We start from the raw sequence: 16,433 nt of genomic DNA on the forward strand, positions 1-16,433 counted from the left end.
GATCTCTTTATGAATGTTTTGAAGCATCAGTTTTGAGTGAATAGACTTTCAATTTGAAAGATGGAAAACTCAGATTTCATTAAATATCTTCATTTGTATTTCAAAAATGTAACCAAATAAAAATTTAACAAATCATTTCATGTTTTTCTGACAAACAAAGAGCAGCACAGAGGTTTATTGTTAAAATTAAAACAAGGAAGAAAAATGTGTGATACTGTGAGATCTTTGACTGTGTATATGATATGACAATAGCTTCATGAAGTAAAAGTGAAATGCTCATAAAGTGAACTCTCAAAGCAGTTTTGTAGATGAAATTCATGTTGGGTGTCCTCATACAGTGAGACGGCAGATGGTGAAAACACCACAATAGTCATGCATGCTTCAGTGTGTGGTTGACAAAACCACACCACATTCTCAAAGGAACATGCAGACTTCATATTTAAATAGCAGTCTTTTTGCATTTTAATATTCACAGACACTAGACCATAATCACAATTTAACCCTCTGGGGTCGACGAACGTGCAGGTGCATTTGGTGGATTTTTTTCAAGGAGCAAAATAAACTTAAAATTTATGGTCATATTGCAGATAAATGCAATACATCATTTGAAACTGTAAAGAGTCTACTTTTATTTGTGTCCAATTATAATAACATTGTGCTTTTGTAAAATAATTCTGCCCTCTTGGTCTCCGTGAACATTTTTCTGGATTGCGTCACAAAAATGAATAAAACTCAGCGAATACTTGTCACACAGACATGAGCAATATATCAATAGAAACATTTAAGTATCGACTTATAAATGATCTAATTTAAAACGAAAACAAATATTCTGTTTAGGGATGCACCGATACTATTTTTTAAGGACAGAGTACGAGTACCGATACCTTTCTTCTAGTTCTCGCCGATACCCATGCCTATACATTTATTAATTTCTCTCTCTCTTCTCTTCTCTCTCTTTTTTTTTTTTTTGGTGATGCAGTTTTCCAAGCACAACACAGTGAGACTAATGAATGTAGGACAGCTTCTTCATTATTACTCTAATGAAAAAAGTTTTATGTGCTTGTCACAAACTTAAAAGAACAAAAATTTCACAGTGTCCAATAACCTTCAAAGGGCATAATTACCAATATATATATTTGTTATATAAAAAGAAATTTACAAACAAATTACAAATACAACAAATACTATAGAGATAAAAATTAAATAAACTTGTTTTTCAGATACAGTACGTTTATTTACCATGTATACATTTATGTATAACATTTGGTTGTTTTATTAACATTAATGACAAATATAGGCTACGGTCCCTTTAAGACCAAATCCATGGATACTGACACATATCCTGTTTTCACCCAAATGTTTACGTCCACTTAAGCCATAACCGACTGTATTTACGTGAGATACTCCACACGATGGACATTTTGACAACTATGTGGGCGCATTTGACCATTCAAGCGCAAGGAGAACTGATCACGCGCTGTCTGAGAGAACTGGGATTGCGCGCAAGAAAGAGAGAGAGCGAGTGCGAAAGCGCTTCCGGTCTATGTCATTCAGTGCGATTCCGCCTATCCCACCTTCACTAATCGATAACAAATTGAGACTGAAAGCATGCAGTTCGCAATGTGTGGGTTGTCATCATTAATGTTAAATGGCTCCTAGGGCAAATGGAGGTTAACCCCTCCCAGACCCCAGGGGTTAAACGTACAGCTATAATTTTGATTTATTCATCCATAAACTGACAAATTCTGTCATACCGTAAATTCCATGACTGGATTCCGTTATTCTGTCCGCATTTTCTGCATTGCGGAAATCATAGGGTCCTATATTTATAATGAGAAGCATTTAGAGTCCTGCTGTCAACTGCAGTTTTCCATCAAAATAATTTTATTTTCTGGAAGTGAAAAATAGGCAGCATTTCATTAATTTATATATTGGAAAATAAGGAATTGTTAACCCTATGAGAAAAAAAATTGTCATCACTTGCTCCAGGGCAGGGGTAGGCAAGTTTGGTCCCAGAGAGCCGCTGTCCTGCTGAGTTTAGCTCCAACCTTAACTCCCTGAGGTCTGAAAACGCGCCGGCGCGTTTTGCAGGATTTTTTTCATATTGCAGCAAAACAGACTTAAAATACTCCATCATTTCTTGTCAGAAACATAAGTAATATATCAATTGAAACTATAGAATGTCTTCTTTTATTTGTGTACACTCAGAGTAAAAACACAATGTTGTGCTTTTTGTAAAATAAAGAAAACTAACATGATGCGTGATCTCTCGTCTCCCTCTGAACGAAGTCCAATCTGATAGTTCTCAGAAAATGAACTGTAACTTATGAATACTAATGACAAAAGAAATGACACTTATGTCTAAAGAAACGTTGAAATGTCAGGTTTTAAATCGTGTAAGTCAAATCGAAAACAAACATTCTGTGTTTATGTAATCTGTATGAAAAGAGAGCCATGTCAGAAGTCCGTGATTCAGCTCATTACCCGCTAATGCGGCCACACCCACGGAGCCAGCGCTATTCAGAGGCAAATTCAGAGGCAATACTTGTATGCATTGTCTCAATCATGTATTTATTGTCTTGTAAAGTGTTTATTTGGATGTTAAAGCCATGGTTAGCGATCTCTAGAAGACATGCCGTTAGTTCCTGGTTCCTTTTCTTCTTTATATGAATTTGTGGCCTAAAGGTGTACAGAGTGCCCTCTGGCTGCAAGTATGAATTGAAAACACAGTATCCAGCACTCATAGTGATGACAATAAATATTGAATAAATATTACTCCTCAGTATAGAAAATTAACATAAATATATAAGAATCCATCAATATTTCTCCAAATGTGCATGCTTTTAAGCTAAAAGCCTATATGAAATGCCATAGAGGTAACATAATTGTTCAGACACTTTGCATCACAGAAATACATTATATTTTAAAGAATATAATATTATTACAATTTAAAATAATGGTATTCTATTTCACAGTATTGCTGTTTATGATGAGCTGAGACATTATTACAGAGGGTTTTTTTTCACAGCCTACCTGACTGAAAGGCCTCATTAATATGCAAGTCATTTCAAGTCATTATTATGTAATTCTTTTGTCTTCTCAGGTGTAAATGACCAATTATTCATGATGATTCACGCCTCCACGCATACTGTGTTTGACAAAAAGTGTCTTACAAAAACTAAAACAATATATTGTTTTATATGAAGGAGTAGGCAGCATAATTTTTACATAATTCTGAAGCAAAAACTCTAGTCTACAACCTCCATTACCCAGAAGTCTTGTGAACACAGATTTAATATACTTTTTTTGGCCTTATTTCAGTGACTTAAGTTTTTTGTTTTTTCAATAACCATGCATAAACATTATTCCTTCAAAAATACAAACATGTACATTAGGGGTGTCCTCGACTACGGATTTACATAGTCGAATCCGATTCGAATCAGATTGCCTATATTCGACTGATAGTCGAATCATATATGTTGGGGTTGGGGGGGGGGGGGTGATTTGAGCTTGAAAAACAGCAGTCCACTAGAGTGTGCACGGACTTTGAAAGGGCCGCGCGCTGAACTGTGCACGAGATGGAGCGGGACACGGAAAATAGGCCTACCTGCGGGCGCGGCTTAAGACAACTTTTATTTTCTTTCACACACAGCACAGAGAAACGTCTTTCTAATAAACCGACCAAACTGCCTGTCAAGTGATAGACGAAACTGACAATGATTTGATCTTTTTTAAACAAATGAAAGGCAATGTGGATAAACATTCACAGCCACGATGTACAGAACACCACACAAAGATATAGAAGAAAACGAATAAAAACATTTTGGATCAATAAACCTTAAAATATATATAAAAACTGCAGAAAAGCCACACTGCAGATATACATTTCATATGTTGGCAAATCAAATTACATCAGCTAAACTGTCTGTGGAAGCAAGCTTTAACTCTACAGCGCAACATTGATGCACCAAAAAATTTAATTCATTTAATAAAAAAATTATATATATTTTTTTTTATCAAACATTAATTTACAGAATTGAATTAGAACAGAAATATGATCGAGTCAAACTGCAAAATGCCTGAAGTGCAGGGGAACATATATTCAAAACACAAGCCACAAATAATTAAATTAGATAACCCAGAGTGATCAATAAATAAATTAAAGAAATTATTAAAATAACGAAAGTCAACTTTGTCAACTTTGTCTTTTTAACTGCAGAGACAATAAACGCTGAACTGGAGTGGCAGTCTTTTTAGCTAAACATTCAAAAATCAAATTACATCAGTCTAAAATAGTTTGAAATCATTTGTAGCTACCCTACCTGATTGAGAGAAAAAAATCCAGTCTTTCACGCGATCTGCCTGTGTCCGTTTGAGTCTTTTTAAATAGCGCGCTATAGTCAGCTCGTTGGCCGGCACAAGCGCGCCGCAGTGTTTGTCATTGTTGAGTTCTAGGACATGAGCTGTTGGCACAACTTGCATCATACGTTTTTTGGATCATATTTTACCATTTCAAAGTGCATCCAATTGTACACTTTATCCAAGATTTAATCCCTGCCACAAAGATGCTCCTCTGCCGGTCACAGATCATGGAAGTGAAACTTAACAGGGGTGGTTGGATTTATTCACGCACATTAAAAATATTTATTAAAAGCTTCTTTCTTTTCACATTTTTATTTATGGTATTAACATAATAGGCTGTATATTAACCTATTGGGAAAGAACCAGTATGTCTATGTAAAATCAGATATTGAGTGCCCCCATATCTCTTCTCATAACACCTCTGCGAAGATTCGACTGTGAGATTGGTAGTCGAATCAGGCTCCTCCTATCGAAGATTCGAATCGTCAACTATTCAGGGTCACCCCTAATGTACATACATGTTCCTCACATATTATGGTAGCCTAGTTTGTGCTGAATACAGTGTAATGACACTTTTGTCATTTATATGTTTATGAACAACTGACATAAGCACAAATGTCAGGGCATGTCAAAACTTCTCCAAGCCCCAAATCAGCCTCCGACAGAGGGTTAATCAAACACACCTGAACAAGCTAATCGAGATCTTCAGGATTACTAAGGCTATAGGCAGCTGAAGGTTTTTTTTCAGGGTTGGAGCTAAACTCTGCAGGACAGCGGCTCTCTAGGACCGAACTTGCCTACACCTGCTCCAGGGTATCGACTATAGCTATACTATAACACAGGGTTATTCAATAAAAGTTCCAATTAAAATAAATATTTCTCCCAACTGGATATACTGTAAATATAAAAGGTTAGATCAGATTTTTTAGCAGTCTATTTCATGCATTCATTTATTTATTTTTACATTTAGACACCTACGTGTATGGCACATAGAAGGACTGAGAAAACATACTGGTGGTGCAGTGTTTACCTCTTAAGAAAAGTATGGGCAGTTTTTATATTTTGCTCAAAATAATTAACAACTAAAAACAACGTACATAATCTAATAAGCAAAACTCTCATCAACAGCACAAAATAAAGTTAACTAGTAGTTTCAGATTTTGTTGTCTTCCCTTGCCTTCTCTAAATAATCTTCCAAATTATAACATTGTTCATTATGAAATCCTCTTAATATGCTGAGTAATCATGCTAAATATGGAAGAAAAACAAAACGTATTGAAAGATTGTGTATTTTCATTATCTTTAGTTAGATGCATTTACATTGTGACTGTGCCTCAGATGCAATCAACTGTGTTTGTAAAGGTGTGAACCAAATGGCCCATAAAGACATATGGCCCACAGAAACTGATGGGTGTGAATGACAAAGAAACAGCATTGCTCAGAGTAGATCGATCGCCTGTGGGAGGTCCTAACAGTGTTTTATTGTTTGTAGCCCTTTTGTCTTCATGTATAAAGTTCTGTCCCACAGACAGAACATTGGGTTAAGATATTTTGAAGGCTGAGATGCTGATATCGATGCTGAAGAACTGTGCTACACTACTACCTTCAATAAATTCTTCTCCCCACAAGAACTCTGGTCAAGCTTACTTATTTTATGTATTAGAGAAATCTAATACATTGGCGAGCCACCCAAACGACTGCTCGGCCAAACACATAAAAATCTAACAATTTGGCGAGCCAGCCAGGAGAGACTGACAAGAAGAGAACTCACCAAATGCAACATGGAGTGAACAGAAGAGTCTTGGAGATTCTACAGTTTTTATGTTGAAGATCAACAGACTGCATCTGTGGATACAATTTATTTGAATCAACTGGATCCGGTCTCAAATATCCTAATTTGGTGAGTGAAACTTATCAGCTCTCTTAAAGAACTTACTTCAAAAGGAATAAGTAGACCAGTAAAAATTTGTAGTGTAGTCACATACAGTGTAGTGCTGTTGAGAATTTTAGGCTTGGGCCTTTCTTGAGGGTCTGTAGGAACGTTTAGTTCATTCTCCTCAGACTGTAGGAGCTATAGATATAAGGTTTATAGCTTGGCCCTGTTCTCTTGAGTATGTAGGAATCATTTACGGAAGAGGTTTGGTCCGTTCTCATGAGACTGTAGGAGCCACAGATATATAGTACATGGTTTGGTCCTTTCTCTTTTTGTCTGTAGAAATGAATGGGTGATGAACTGAGAAATCAAATTTTCCTTGAGCTTTTGACATAAGAGGTCATCACACTTTAAGAATATCCTGTAAGTTTTAGAGCTGAAAAATTCCTGTTAGTCCAATAAAAGCTTTAATTGACACCAGATCCAGCAAACGACAGGATTTACAAAGTGGGGATCTATGACGTCAAAGGGCAGCAAGCACCGCCTCTGCAGAAGAACGCCTACTTTATCACTGCCTGTTTAGCCCCACCCACCGATTCGCGCATGACATGCAATAGAATAGGTAGCCTACGTAATATAGGCCTATGTGGTGCTAAACTGAATCGAGCTACCAAGCAATAAACATGCCGTTGAGGATTACAAAATATTGTGCAGTGCCTGGACTCGACAGTAACGCAACAACATGTAAGTAACTGTGTTAATTCTAATGCCTGATCTGATATGTAATGATTCATGTACAGTCAGATGTTCTTTGTCTGTGTGTCAGTAATCAAACCCGTGTCTAAATGTCAACTTGCGTTGTTTGCGACTTGCGACTTGCGACTGACGCACAAAACTTTTATTTTATTTAAAACTTTTAAACATTTTATTTAACAAATCTTTTAGTTATATCGTGTTTGAACTGTTAGTGAAGATGAAAGCATTTGTTAGTGTACAGAAATTGAGTTGCAATGATGAGATCACTGCTTTCATGCCACTATCTAAATATAATGCCATAGATCTAAATGTAATGCAACACTTTTCACTATTAGTTAACCTTGAGAGCTGTAATAGTAAAAACGTGCTAAAAGAGAAAGTAATACTTGGCTATTTCAAATGGAAAGATGTTAGCCAATCATAGTAGTGGGCGTTTACACTGAAGTCACACAGCAGACACGCCCCTTAAAACAGAACGTTCAAACCAGAGGGCTAAAATCAGAGTAGGAAAAATGCCTTTTATTTATAAATTATGACAATTTTGGATGTAAAAAGCATATTAACATTAAAAGTGCACCCCAGGAAACATTATAAAACAATAAAACAATGCAGTTCATGACACCTTTAAAGAAACAGTTTGGTCCATTCGTCCAGAGATTGCAGAAACCATAGAATGTCTTGGGACTGATGATGCTGCAAGAATTATAATTTCTTGACTGGGTGCTAATTCAGTAGCCACTATAAGATTAAGGGGCCACAAATAATTTGGGACTGATGTTGTTGCAAGAATTGGAAATTCTTGACTGGATGCTAATTCAGTAGCCACTATTTTAGTTTTGAAATAAATGTTCTAACTGGGTTAGAAGATGATGGCATAAAGCCATGGAACTATAAGTTTGTCAGCCTTCCGATGAAAGATACAAAAAGATCTAAAGTAAATTGTCTAAGAGAAAAACTCAACAAATTTAGCCTTGTGAGCTAGGACTCAAAAAGAATAGAACAAGTCTTTTCAGTCAGAAGTTTTCAGAAATGAAACAAGGAATATTAGCCTGAAAATGAATGTTTTGTCTTAAATGTAGTATTGAAAACTAAGCTGAGTTAGTAGACTAAAAAGAATAACATTAAATTGTTATTTAACATTGGATTGTTAGGAAATTGTTAGGAGTACAAGTAGAGCTTATAATACACGATTTTGTATTTTGGAAACATATTTGATTTGTCCGTGTATCTGAAATGGTCAGTCTAAATGATTGCTGAGAATTTAAATCTGAATAAGCACCTAACGGCTCTAACACCTTTTGTTCTGTTTCACACCTCTGAAGGAACATCTCCTGTACTTGCCATGGCTGAGTCTGCACGAAACAATGGTAATGGCCCTGCATTGAGGCCAACAACAGAAAGACATGGAACAGAACTTCCAAATGTTACTATTGATCAAATGATGGAAAATCTGAATGAATATTTGGACAAAAGGCTGGGACTAAGGAAGTGCCAGGGTCACATCAGCCAGAAGTACAACATTAGGCACTCAGAGAATGGACAATGGGCCTTGCCGGACATTAAAAGGGCTTATGGAAAGATGCAACACTTAAAGGTGCCCTACAATGCTTTTTCACAAGATGTAATATAAGTCTAAGGTGTCCCCTGAATGTGTCTGAAGTTTCAGCTCAAAATACCCCATAGATAAATAAAAATTTTTAACTGCCTATTTTTGGGCATCATCATTATAAATGCGCCGATTCAGGCTGCTTCCCCTTTAAATCCTCGCGCTCCCTGACCCCGAGCTCGCGACTCTATAATATATTGCATAAACAAAGTTCACACAGCTAATATAACCCTCAAAATGGATCTTTACAAAATGTTCGTCATGCATGCTGCATGCATGCACCAGATCATGTAAGTATAGTATTTATTTGGATGTTTACATTTGAATCTGAATGAGTTTGAGGCTGAATGAGTTTGATTCTGAATGAGTTTGATTCTGAATGAGTTTGATTCTGAATTAGTTTGATGCTATTGTCCTTGCTTGCTTACCTAGTCTGATGATTCAGCTGTGCACAGATCCTTGGAGAAAATGACAGCAGTTCCACAGTGAACTCTGACAGCGACATAAACACACATGATGATATCATAAAGGACAACTTGAAGGTTAGGCTTGCTCCTGTAATTGTCAAAAACAGAAGGACTGAAGTTGAAATTGACAATGAGGAGTATAAGGAAAATGGTGAACGACAAACTCGAACTGTCACAAAAGTGGTAAAGAAATATGTTTCACACAGAACATACCATCCAGCTACTCCAGAGCAAGTTGACAAATGGTCAAAAGATTTGCCAGATGTGTACAAACAACCACAGAAAGCTTGGCAATTTCTTCAGCATTTGCTAAAAAAACCTACAATTTACACCCACTAGACGGAGTGATGATTGTTAATGTGAACTTAAGGGACAATGACCAAAAGAAATGAACAAAGTGTTGAAAGAAGGACTGGTGAGTCTCAAGCGAACATTGAGGCTGGATTGGAAGCTGCACGAACATTCTTGTTTGAACTGAAACCTGCAGAGGTTAATTGGGCTAAAATTACCTCATGCATGCAGAAGACAGGATAAAGTGTTGCTGAGTATGAAGAACACTTCATACAAATTTGGTTGGAATATGCTGGTGTGAACAACAACGAAGATCCCAGTAAAGATACTGGCATGCCTCTTAAAACTGCATTTGTAAATTGACTGAAACCTGAGATTTCTAAAGCCCTTAAAATCAGGTATGATGACTGGTACAGCACTGGAACAGCATTCATGTAGATAGTTGAATGGTCAGCAAAGATTGAAAGAACACAGGAAGTCAATCTCAGAGCTTTGCAAACCAAAACCTTGTCATTCAACAGGACAACGGGGCATGAAGAACGTGAATATGTGAGATACCCAAAAGAAAAAAAAAAAATCAAGGAAGATGCAGGTACTGCAACGAAGAAGGACACTGGGTTCGTGATTGCAAGTTGATTTTAACACATCAAAGTGATGATGAGGACAAGTTTACAGACAAGCAAAAGCAGACTCTGCTGAAAGCTTTTGAGCCGCAGGAAAACTGAAGAACCTCTCTCTGCAGCACCAACTAGTGACATCTCATCTAACAGCTGATGTACACCATGTGATGCAAAAATGACAAATGAAGACCCCATCCCAAAGGTGAAAGCATACACAGAAGTCTCAACAACTGAAGCCAAAGATGATGTCCTAGTAGACAGTGCTGCTAAACAAGCCGTAAAGGAGAGAGGTGCACATACAGAGGCATTAAGACAACTTGAGCAAGACAGACAACCACACAGTAAACGGATGCAGAATGAAGTGCACAAAGAAGAAAAAACATCACTGATGGAAAATGGAGTTGAACTGCATGAAAACAACCAATGCAGTGAGAATGACCACAGGAAAACAGGACTATGCTTCTTTGAACATGTCACAGGCCGGACCATGCCCAATGAAAATCTGACATCTGACAGCTTTGTCCAAACTGATGAAAGACTCAGCCTGGCAGTACACAATGCCAAGGGTAAAGTTTTGACACCTCCAGAGGGGGGGCCATGGTATAATAACAATTCAAAAATCTCAAGTCACTGCGAGAATCCAGGTGGAAAAGCCCACATCAGGATCTCTTGGTAGTTGAAGGAGTTAAGGTGCAAAGAAAAGAAAAGTGGATCGACGTGAGCCAGTGGGATTTGAAACATCTACCTAGAGACGAGGGATAGATGGCAGTAGTGTTTATCAGAGTCCAGAAATGGCGGGACTAGGGTTTTTAGGCTCTAGCTTGTCGCCTGAGGACAAAGACATAAACATACAGCCACTGATAAACAGTAGTGTCCTGCCAATATTAAATAGGGACAGTTTTAGGAGCAATTAGGAGTTATTTGATTAAAATATTTTCCTTGGTAAGATACGTTTCCCTTTTCTCTTTTGTGTGATTGCAGGTGTTCCAGCACTCCAGAGGAATGACCAAAAACATCCAACACCTAGACCGCACTGCAGTGACCACCTAGCTGAATATGCCTGAACGTCCACAGAAAACACTTCCTCAAGACCACAATGTCAAATAAGAAAGGACTCAAGCATTCAGGAGGATGCAGACTTCACCATGAACACATTTTCTTTCATTATCCTAAATAATGGAACCTGTATGCACCATACTGTATGCATAATTTATGAAAGTTTGTTTTATGATCAAAAATGATCAAAGGGGGGATTGAAAGATTATGTGTATTTTCATTATCTTTAGTTAGATGCTTTTACATTGTGACTGTGCCTCAGATGTAATCAACTCTGTCTGTGTTTGTAAAGGTGTGAACCAAATGGCCCATACAGACGTATGGCCCACAAAAACTCATGGGTGTGAATGACAAAGAAACAGCATTGCTCAGAGTAGATTGCAGGGTAGATCGATCTCCTGTGGGAGGTCCTAACAGTGTTCTATTGTTTGTAGCCCTTTTGTCTTCATGTATAAAGTTCTGTCCCACAGACAGAACATTGGGTTAAGATATTTTGAAGGCTAAGACACTGACATCGATGCTGAAGAATTGAGCTACACTACTACCTTCAATAAATTCTTCTCCATCTCCATCTCCAATTCTTGTCATCTGTATGACAAATAAAAATAAGAATTGTATTTTGCTGCATTCTTGTTTTCTGCAGCATTTTAGCAAAAGTATCCTGACTAATAACTTTGACGAAGTATTTTTCTGCTCACTGTGTTGCTGCTGTTGTTAAAATAACCACATCATCTGCAGCTCTTAATGCGGCGCTTTACATCTTTATCGGAAAAAAGCAACATTCATGGAGCGAAAAGAGCTTGAATGAAAGCATGTTTGGCTTTATATGACAATATTAGAGGATGAAATGCCAAAAGATCATTACAGTAAATGATCCTGAGCACCTGAACCGCTCCTTTTTTGATGCACAGCTGACTTTAATCTGTAGAAACGGTAAAATGGTGCCATTATGTCCGCAATCCGACATTTGAATACCAGTGTAACATAGCAAGACTAATCTCTAAAACAGATCCATAGCCAACAGAAAAGACATGGAAACATTGGAAAGATGGAAAAGGTGAAGAATCTTTACACAGCTCTTTTCCAGACAACAGCAGTTTGTAGTCATCACAATTTCCAAGTTCCAAAATTGACAAAAAGCAGCATAAATGCATCATCACAGTACAAATGACTCATGCTCTATATTCTAAGTCTTAAGTTTTCTGATGCTCTCAAATCTCATGCAGATGCCTTCAGACATGCTGAATGGGGGAAAAAAAAAAAGTATAATCTATCTCAAGACCCACCAAAAATTTGAGATGGTGGGGGGAGGTGTACTGTAAGCTTAATCCTAATCAAAAGTTTGATAGGACAGAAATCGTAAGTATTTAATAAAAAAATTATTTTATAGTACAACTGTAAAATTTCAATACTAATATTTACATTTTAATTTCTTAATTTACAGACGTTAAAAAGTATATGAAATATGTCCACAAAAACTTGAAACATGCTTGCTCCGGTCTGGATATGAACTGTAATACGCACACCGAGTGTTAAACTCATTGCAGTGTTCAGCGCAGAAAACACTCTCATGCTCGTTCAGTGTGTACATGTGAAATGCTTTTTACAGACATATTTCCCGTGTGTGTTGGTAGGTAGCCAAATATGCGTGAGGGAAAGCAAACAACGCACTTTTACGACTATGTCTCTGAAAGACAACAGCGTTCACCTTGAAACATGCAGTGGATATATTTATATAATTCTTAAATTGCAGCCTTTGCGATTTCGAAAATCACACTAAGCAATATCAGGATTTACATTTAATGTTGGTTTATCATGTAGCCCTAGACTAAACTGTTTGTGAATGTGAGTGTGTGTGTGTCATTCACTGAAACATTTAGCTGCAGCCAAGTGACATTGCACTTTTCCCACTCTGCGACCCACAGTTTGAAAACCCCTGACATAGGGCATAATACTTTTTTTGTTTTTTTTAGAAGCTTGACATCTGTGGCATCAATGTATGAACAGTAGTTGAATGTAAAAGAATGGCTTAAAATTGTTCCAGAATTTAAGTTCTTTTGCGTCACACAGAAGAAAGCTGAATCGACGTGTGCATGAGAAATGATAGAAATTTCATTTTTGAATGCACCATGTTTGGTATTGTAATAGAAAGCACACAATGCAAAAACAAAAACAAACAAACAATAAAATACAATACACAGCACACTACCTCTCCCTGGGATCCAGGATGCAGCAGGACAGACAATAAAAACACAATAACATAGTAATTCAGCATCATATTAATTATATATTAAAAAAGCTTCAGTAAAGAGTATTGTTGTTTCTACAGAAGTTAAAAATGAGGCAAAAGAAAGGTTAAAGATCAATTATCTCTTATGCCGGCAACTCACTGAGTTGCTTACAGACTCACCTGCCATCATCGCGTCCCACTCCCCACACACGGATGCTGACAATTGGCTGAGAGTGGAGCAGCGTACGCCCATGAGGCTCGATCAGATTCAGAGTCTCATTCTCCAGCACCAGCAGCATTTCCTTCCCCTACAAACCAACACAAACTCAAACAATGGCATACTATCATATAGGCCTTTATCACACTTTCGAGTTCGAAAAGCGGTAGCATAAAAATAGTAGCATAAAAAAAACTTCCGTTGCAGCCTGTATCAATTGCTGTGCCCATATTTTGTGATTTAAAAGGGAGCACGCAAGCTATACTCTATGTGTATGCCCAATACTTCAGAGTCTGATGACCTTATTTTATAGCAGAACTGCAAGAATGCAAAATACAAACAACATATCACGTTAAAGAGCATTAGAATTAGACAAATCTTAAAATATTAATTATGACTAAAGTCTATTTTGGGGGGATTAAATTAAAAGGTTTTGGGGAAACATTGTATTAAACAATGTTTACATTTTTTCATGCACTTAGCCCCTAACAATAGTTATATAAATAAATATATTTACAAATAAATGGTCAGTTCTTTTTTTGTTACAAGAACAAAACGTTAATAAACATATGAAGACAACACTTAAGTTTTGTAACTTAATTCAAATACTGATAATACTGTATACTTGACAAAACCTTCAGCAATTATTGTGATATGAAAAGTTGATACAGTCACATGCCTAACTGCTATCAAACATAGCCAATGTCTCTTTTACCCATTCATTCTTTCAAATTCTAATGATTTCCACACATATACACATACCTCGCCCCAGATGCCAGCTGTGTCATCTAGATTGTGTTTCTGGTAGGACAGTTGTCGAATACAGTTATTAACAGCAACACTACTCCTGCCAGGAGCCATTTCCTCCTCTGATATCTCCACCCAGCCCAGAGAACGCACTGCAAAGCACTGCAAAAAACACACACACACACACACACACACAAACAAACAAACATGAAGAAAACAAACATGGAGAAAAACATCTTGATGATGTGTATGTGATCAGTTATTTGTGTTTACCTTCGCCCTCTCAATACTGCTGACATAAGTCTGTTCCTCTTCCTCCTCAGACTGAGAAAAACTGCACACAACAAGATGATGACACAGAGAAGGGTCAATGCTCCTGTAACTCAAACAGTAGAGCAGAGGTGCCCAATCCTGTTCTCTTCCTGCACAGTTCAGTACCAACCCTGCTCCTACAAAGTTGGTTCTACAAACATTTGAGCAAGAATGGGTCACTCTCGGCAGCTCATTGCCACCTGTTGCCAACTTGCCAACTTATTGCCACCTGTGCAATAAGTCCATTTGTGAAATTTCCTCACTACTAAATATTCCATGGTCAACTGTTAGTGGTATTATAACAAAGTGGAAGCAATTGGGAACAACAGCAACTCAGCAGAGTCAATAGCTACAGACCTCCAAACTTTGTGTGGCCTTCAGATTAACTCAAGAACAGTGCGTAGAGAGCTTCATTGTATGGGTTTCCAAGAGCAATCTAAAGTACATTGTGCCAAGTGTAGAGTGTGGTGGTGGTGGGGTGTGTGTGTGTGTGTGTGTGGGGGGGGGGGGGGGTTGTCTTTCAGGAGTTGGGCTTGGCCCCTTAGTTCCAGTGAAAGGAACTCTTAATGCTTCAGCATATCAAGAGATTTTGGACAATTTCATGCTCCCAAATTTGTGGGAACAGTTTGAGGATGGACTATTCCTGTTCCAACATGACTGCGCACCAGTGCACAATGCAAGGTCCATAAAGACATGCATGAGTGAGTTGAGTTTGGTGTGGAGGAACTTGACAGTCCTGCACAGAGTCCTGACCTTTACCTGATAGAACACCTTTGGGATGAATTAGAGTGAAGACTGCTAGCCAGGCCTTCTCAACCAATATCAGTGCCTGCCCTCACAAATGTGTTTCTAGAAGAATGGTCAAAAATTCCCATAAACACACTCCTAAACCTTGTGAAAAGCCTTCCCAGAAGAGTTGAAGCTGTTATAGCTGCAAAGGGTGGGCCAACTCCATATTAAACCCCATTAAGAATGGGATGTCATTAAGAATGTTCATGTGCATGTAAAGGCAGACGTACCAAAACTTTTGGCAATATAGTGTGTTATTTTGCTGGTTCAGGTGCGTTTGATCAGGGTTGAAGCTGAACTTTCTCTAGGAACAGGATTGGGCACCCCTTCAGTAGTCTTAAAGTGAGTGGCTTTAGATAAGCGTCTACGAAATGCATAATTGCAATGCAGTGTAAATGTTATTGTGGAGTAATACAGTGTCATGCTCAGTCGTCAAGTCTGTGATGTTTGATCGATCTTGTACCTCAGATTGATGGAGGCGTAGCGTAGAGTTGCTCCCTCAAACTCCTTCAGACTTTCATCAGAAACTACATCCTCCTTCTGAGCAATAAAAAAAGCATTATATGAACTTAAAAAAAGAAGAAAAAAAGAATGAGGTGTTTGTATGTCTGTGACTCCATTATGAACCTACCTGCCAGAGTTCTTCAACACTGAATGTGTTTGGTTGTGAAACACAGCTCCATGTAATCTAATTTCAATGTGTTCATGTTTATAGACATGTACAAAGACATTAGCATTCACATGGGTTATAATAATACTTATTATTAATATTAATAACTGCAAACAATTTCAATAAGAAAGAAAATATTTTTGTAGACATGTATATGATGACATGCATGCACCTGTGGCTCGTCAGCTGGTGTGAGCACAGGCGATGCACTGGCTGGTCTCTCCTCCAGGGGCCCAGGTGGTTCCCACTGTGTGGTACCTGTGGGAATGTGCCAGTAGTAGGTGCCTGATGTGTCCTGCACTCGCATCCAACCAGCAGGCAGGTCCGTGTCTGTTTCAAATGCACTGCCATCCCAATAGGACTCTATAACCAACAATGAAACATGTTCTCTTTGGGCCTGTTTACACCTGGTATTAACATTTCGAGTGATCCGATCA

At 37.8% G+C, this 16,433-nt stretch overlaps 1 protein-coding gene across 6 annotated transcripts in view; it reads right to left on the bottom strand.

Moving 5' to 3' along the window:
- apbb1 (amyloid beta (A4) precursor protein-binding, family B, member 1 (Fe65)) overlaps positions 1–16,433 on the bottom strand; it is a 69,975-nt gene that overhangs the window by 34,564 nt on the left and 18,978 nt on the right. For 5 of the 6 annotated variants that reach the window (XR_007181027.1, XM_048164634.1, XM_048164349.1 and 2 more), the window contains exons 3-9: positions 16,169–16,359; positions 15,958–16,014; positions 15,790–15,866; positions 14,499–14,559; positions 14,241–14,387; positions 13,442–13,569; positions 13,241–13,246 (exon numbers count right to left, since the gene is read on the bottom strand). Coding sequence is in view for 5 of the 6 variants with exons in the window: in XM_048164634.1 (XP_048020591.1) it covers positions 13,241–13,246; positions 13,442–13,569; positions 14,241–14,387; positions 14,499–14,559; positions 15,790–15,866; positions 15,958–16,014; positions 16,169–16,359 (667 nt within the window). In the remaining variant the exon portion in view is untranslated. The remainder of the gene's footprint in view (positions 1–13,240; positions 13,247–13,441; positions 13,570–14,240; positions 14,388–14,498; positions 14,560–15,789; positions 15,867–15,957; positions 16,015–16,168; positions 16,360–16,433) is intronic. The other variant, XM_048164408.1, reaches the window with a different exon arrangement.

Source organism: Megalobrama amblycephala, linkage group LG1 (genome assembly GCF_018812025.1).
Source record: "Megalobrama amblycephala isolate DHTTF-2021 linkage group LG1, ASM1881202v1, whole genome shotgun sequence".
Lineage (NCBI taxonomy): Eukaryota > Metazoa > Chordata > Actinopteri > Cypriniformes > Xenocyprididae > Megalobrama > Megalobrama amblycephala.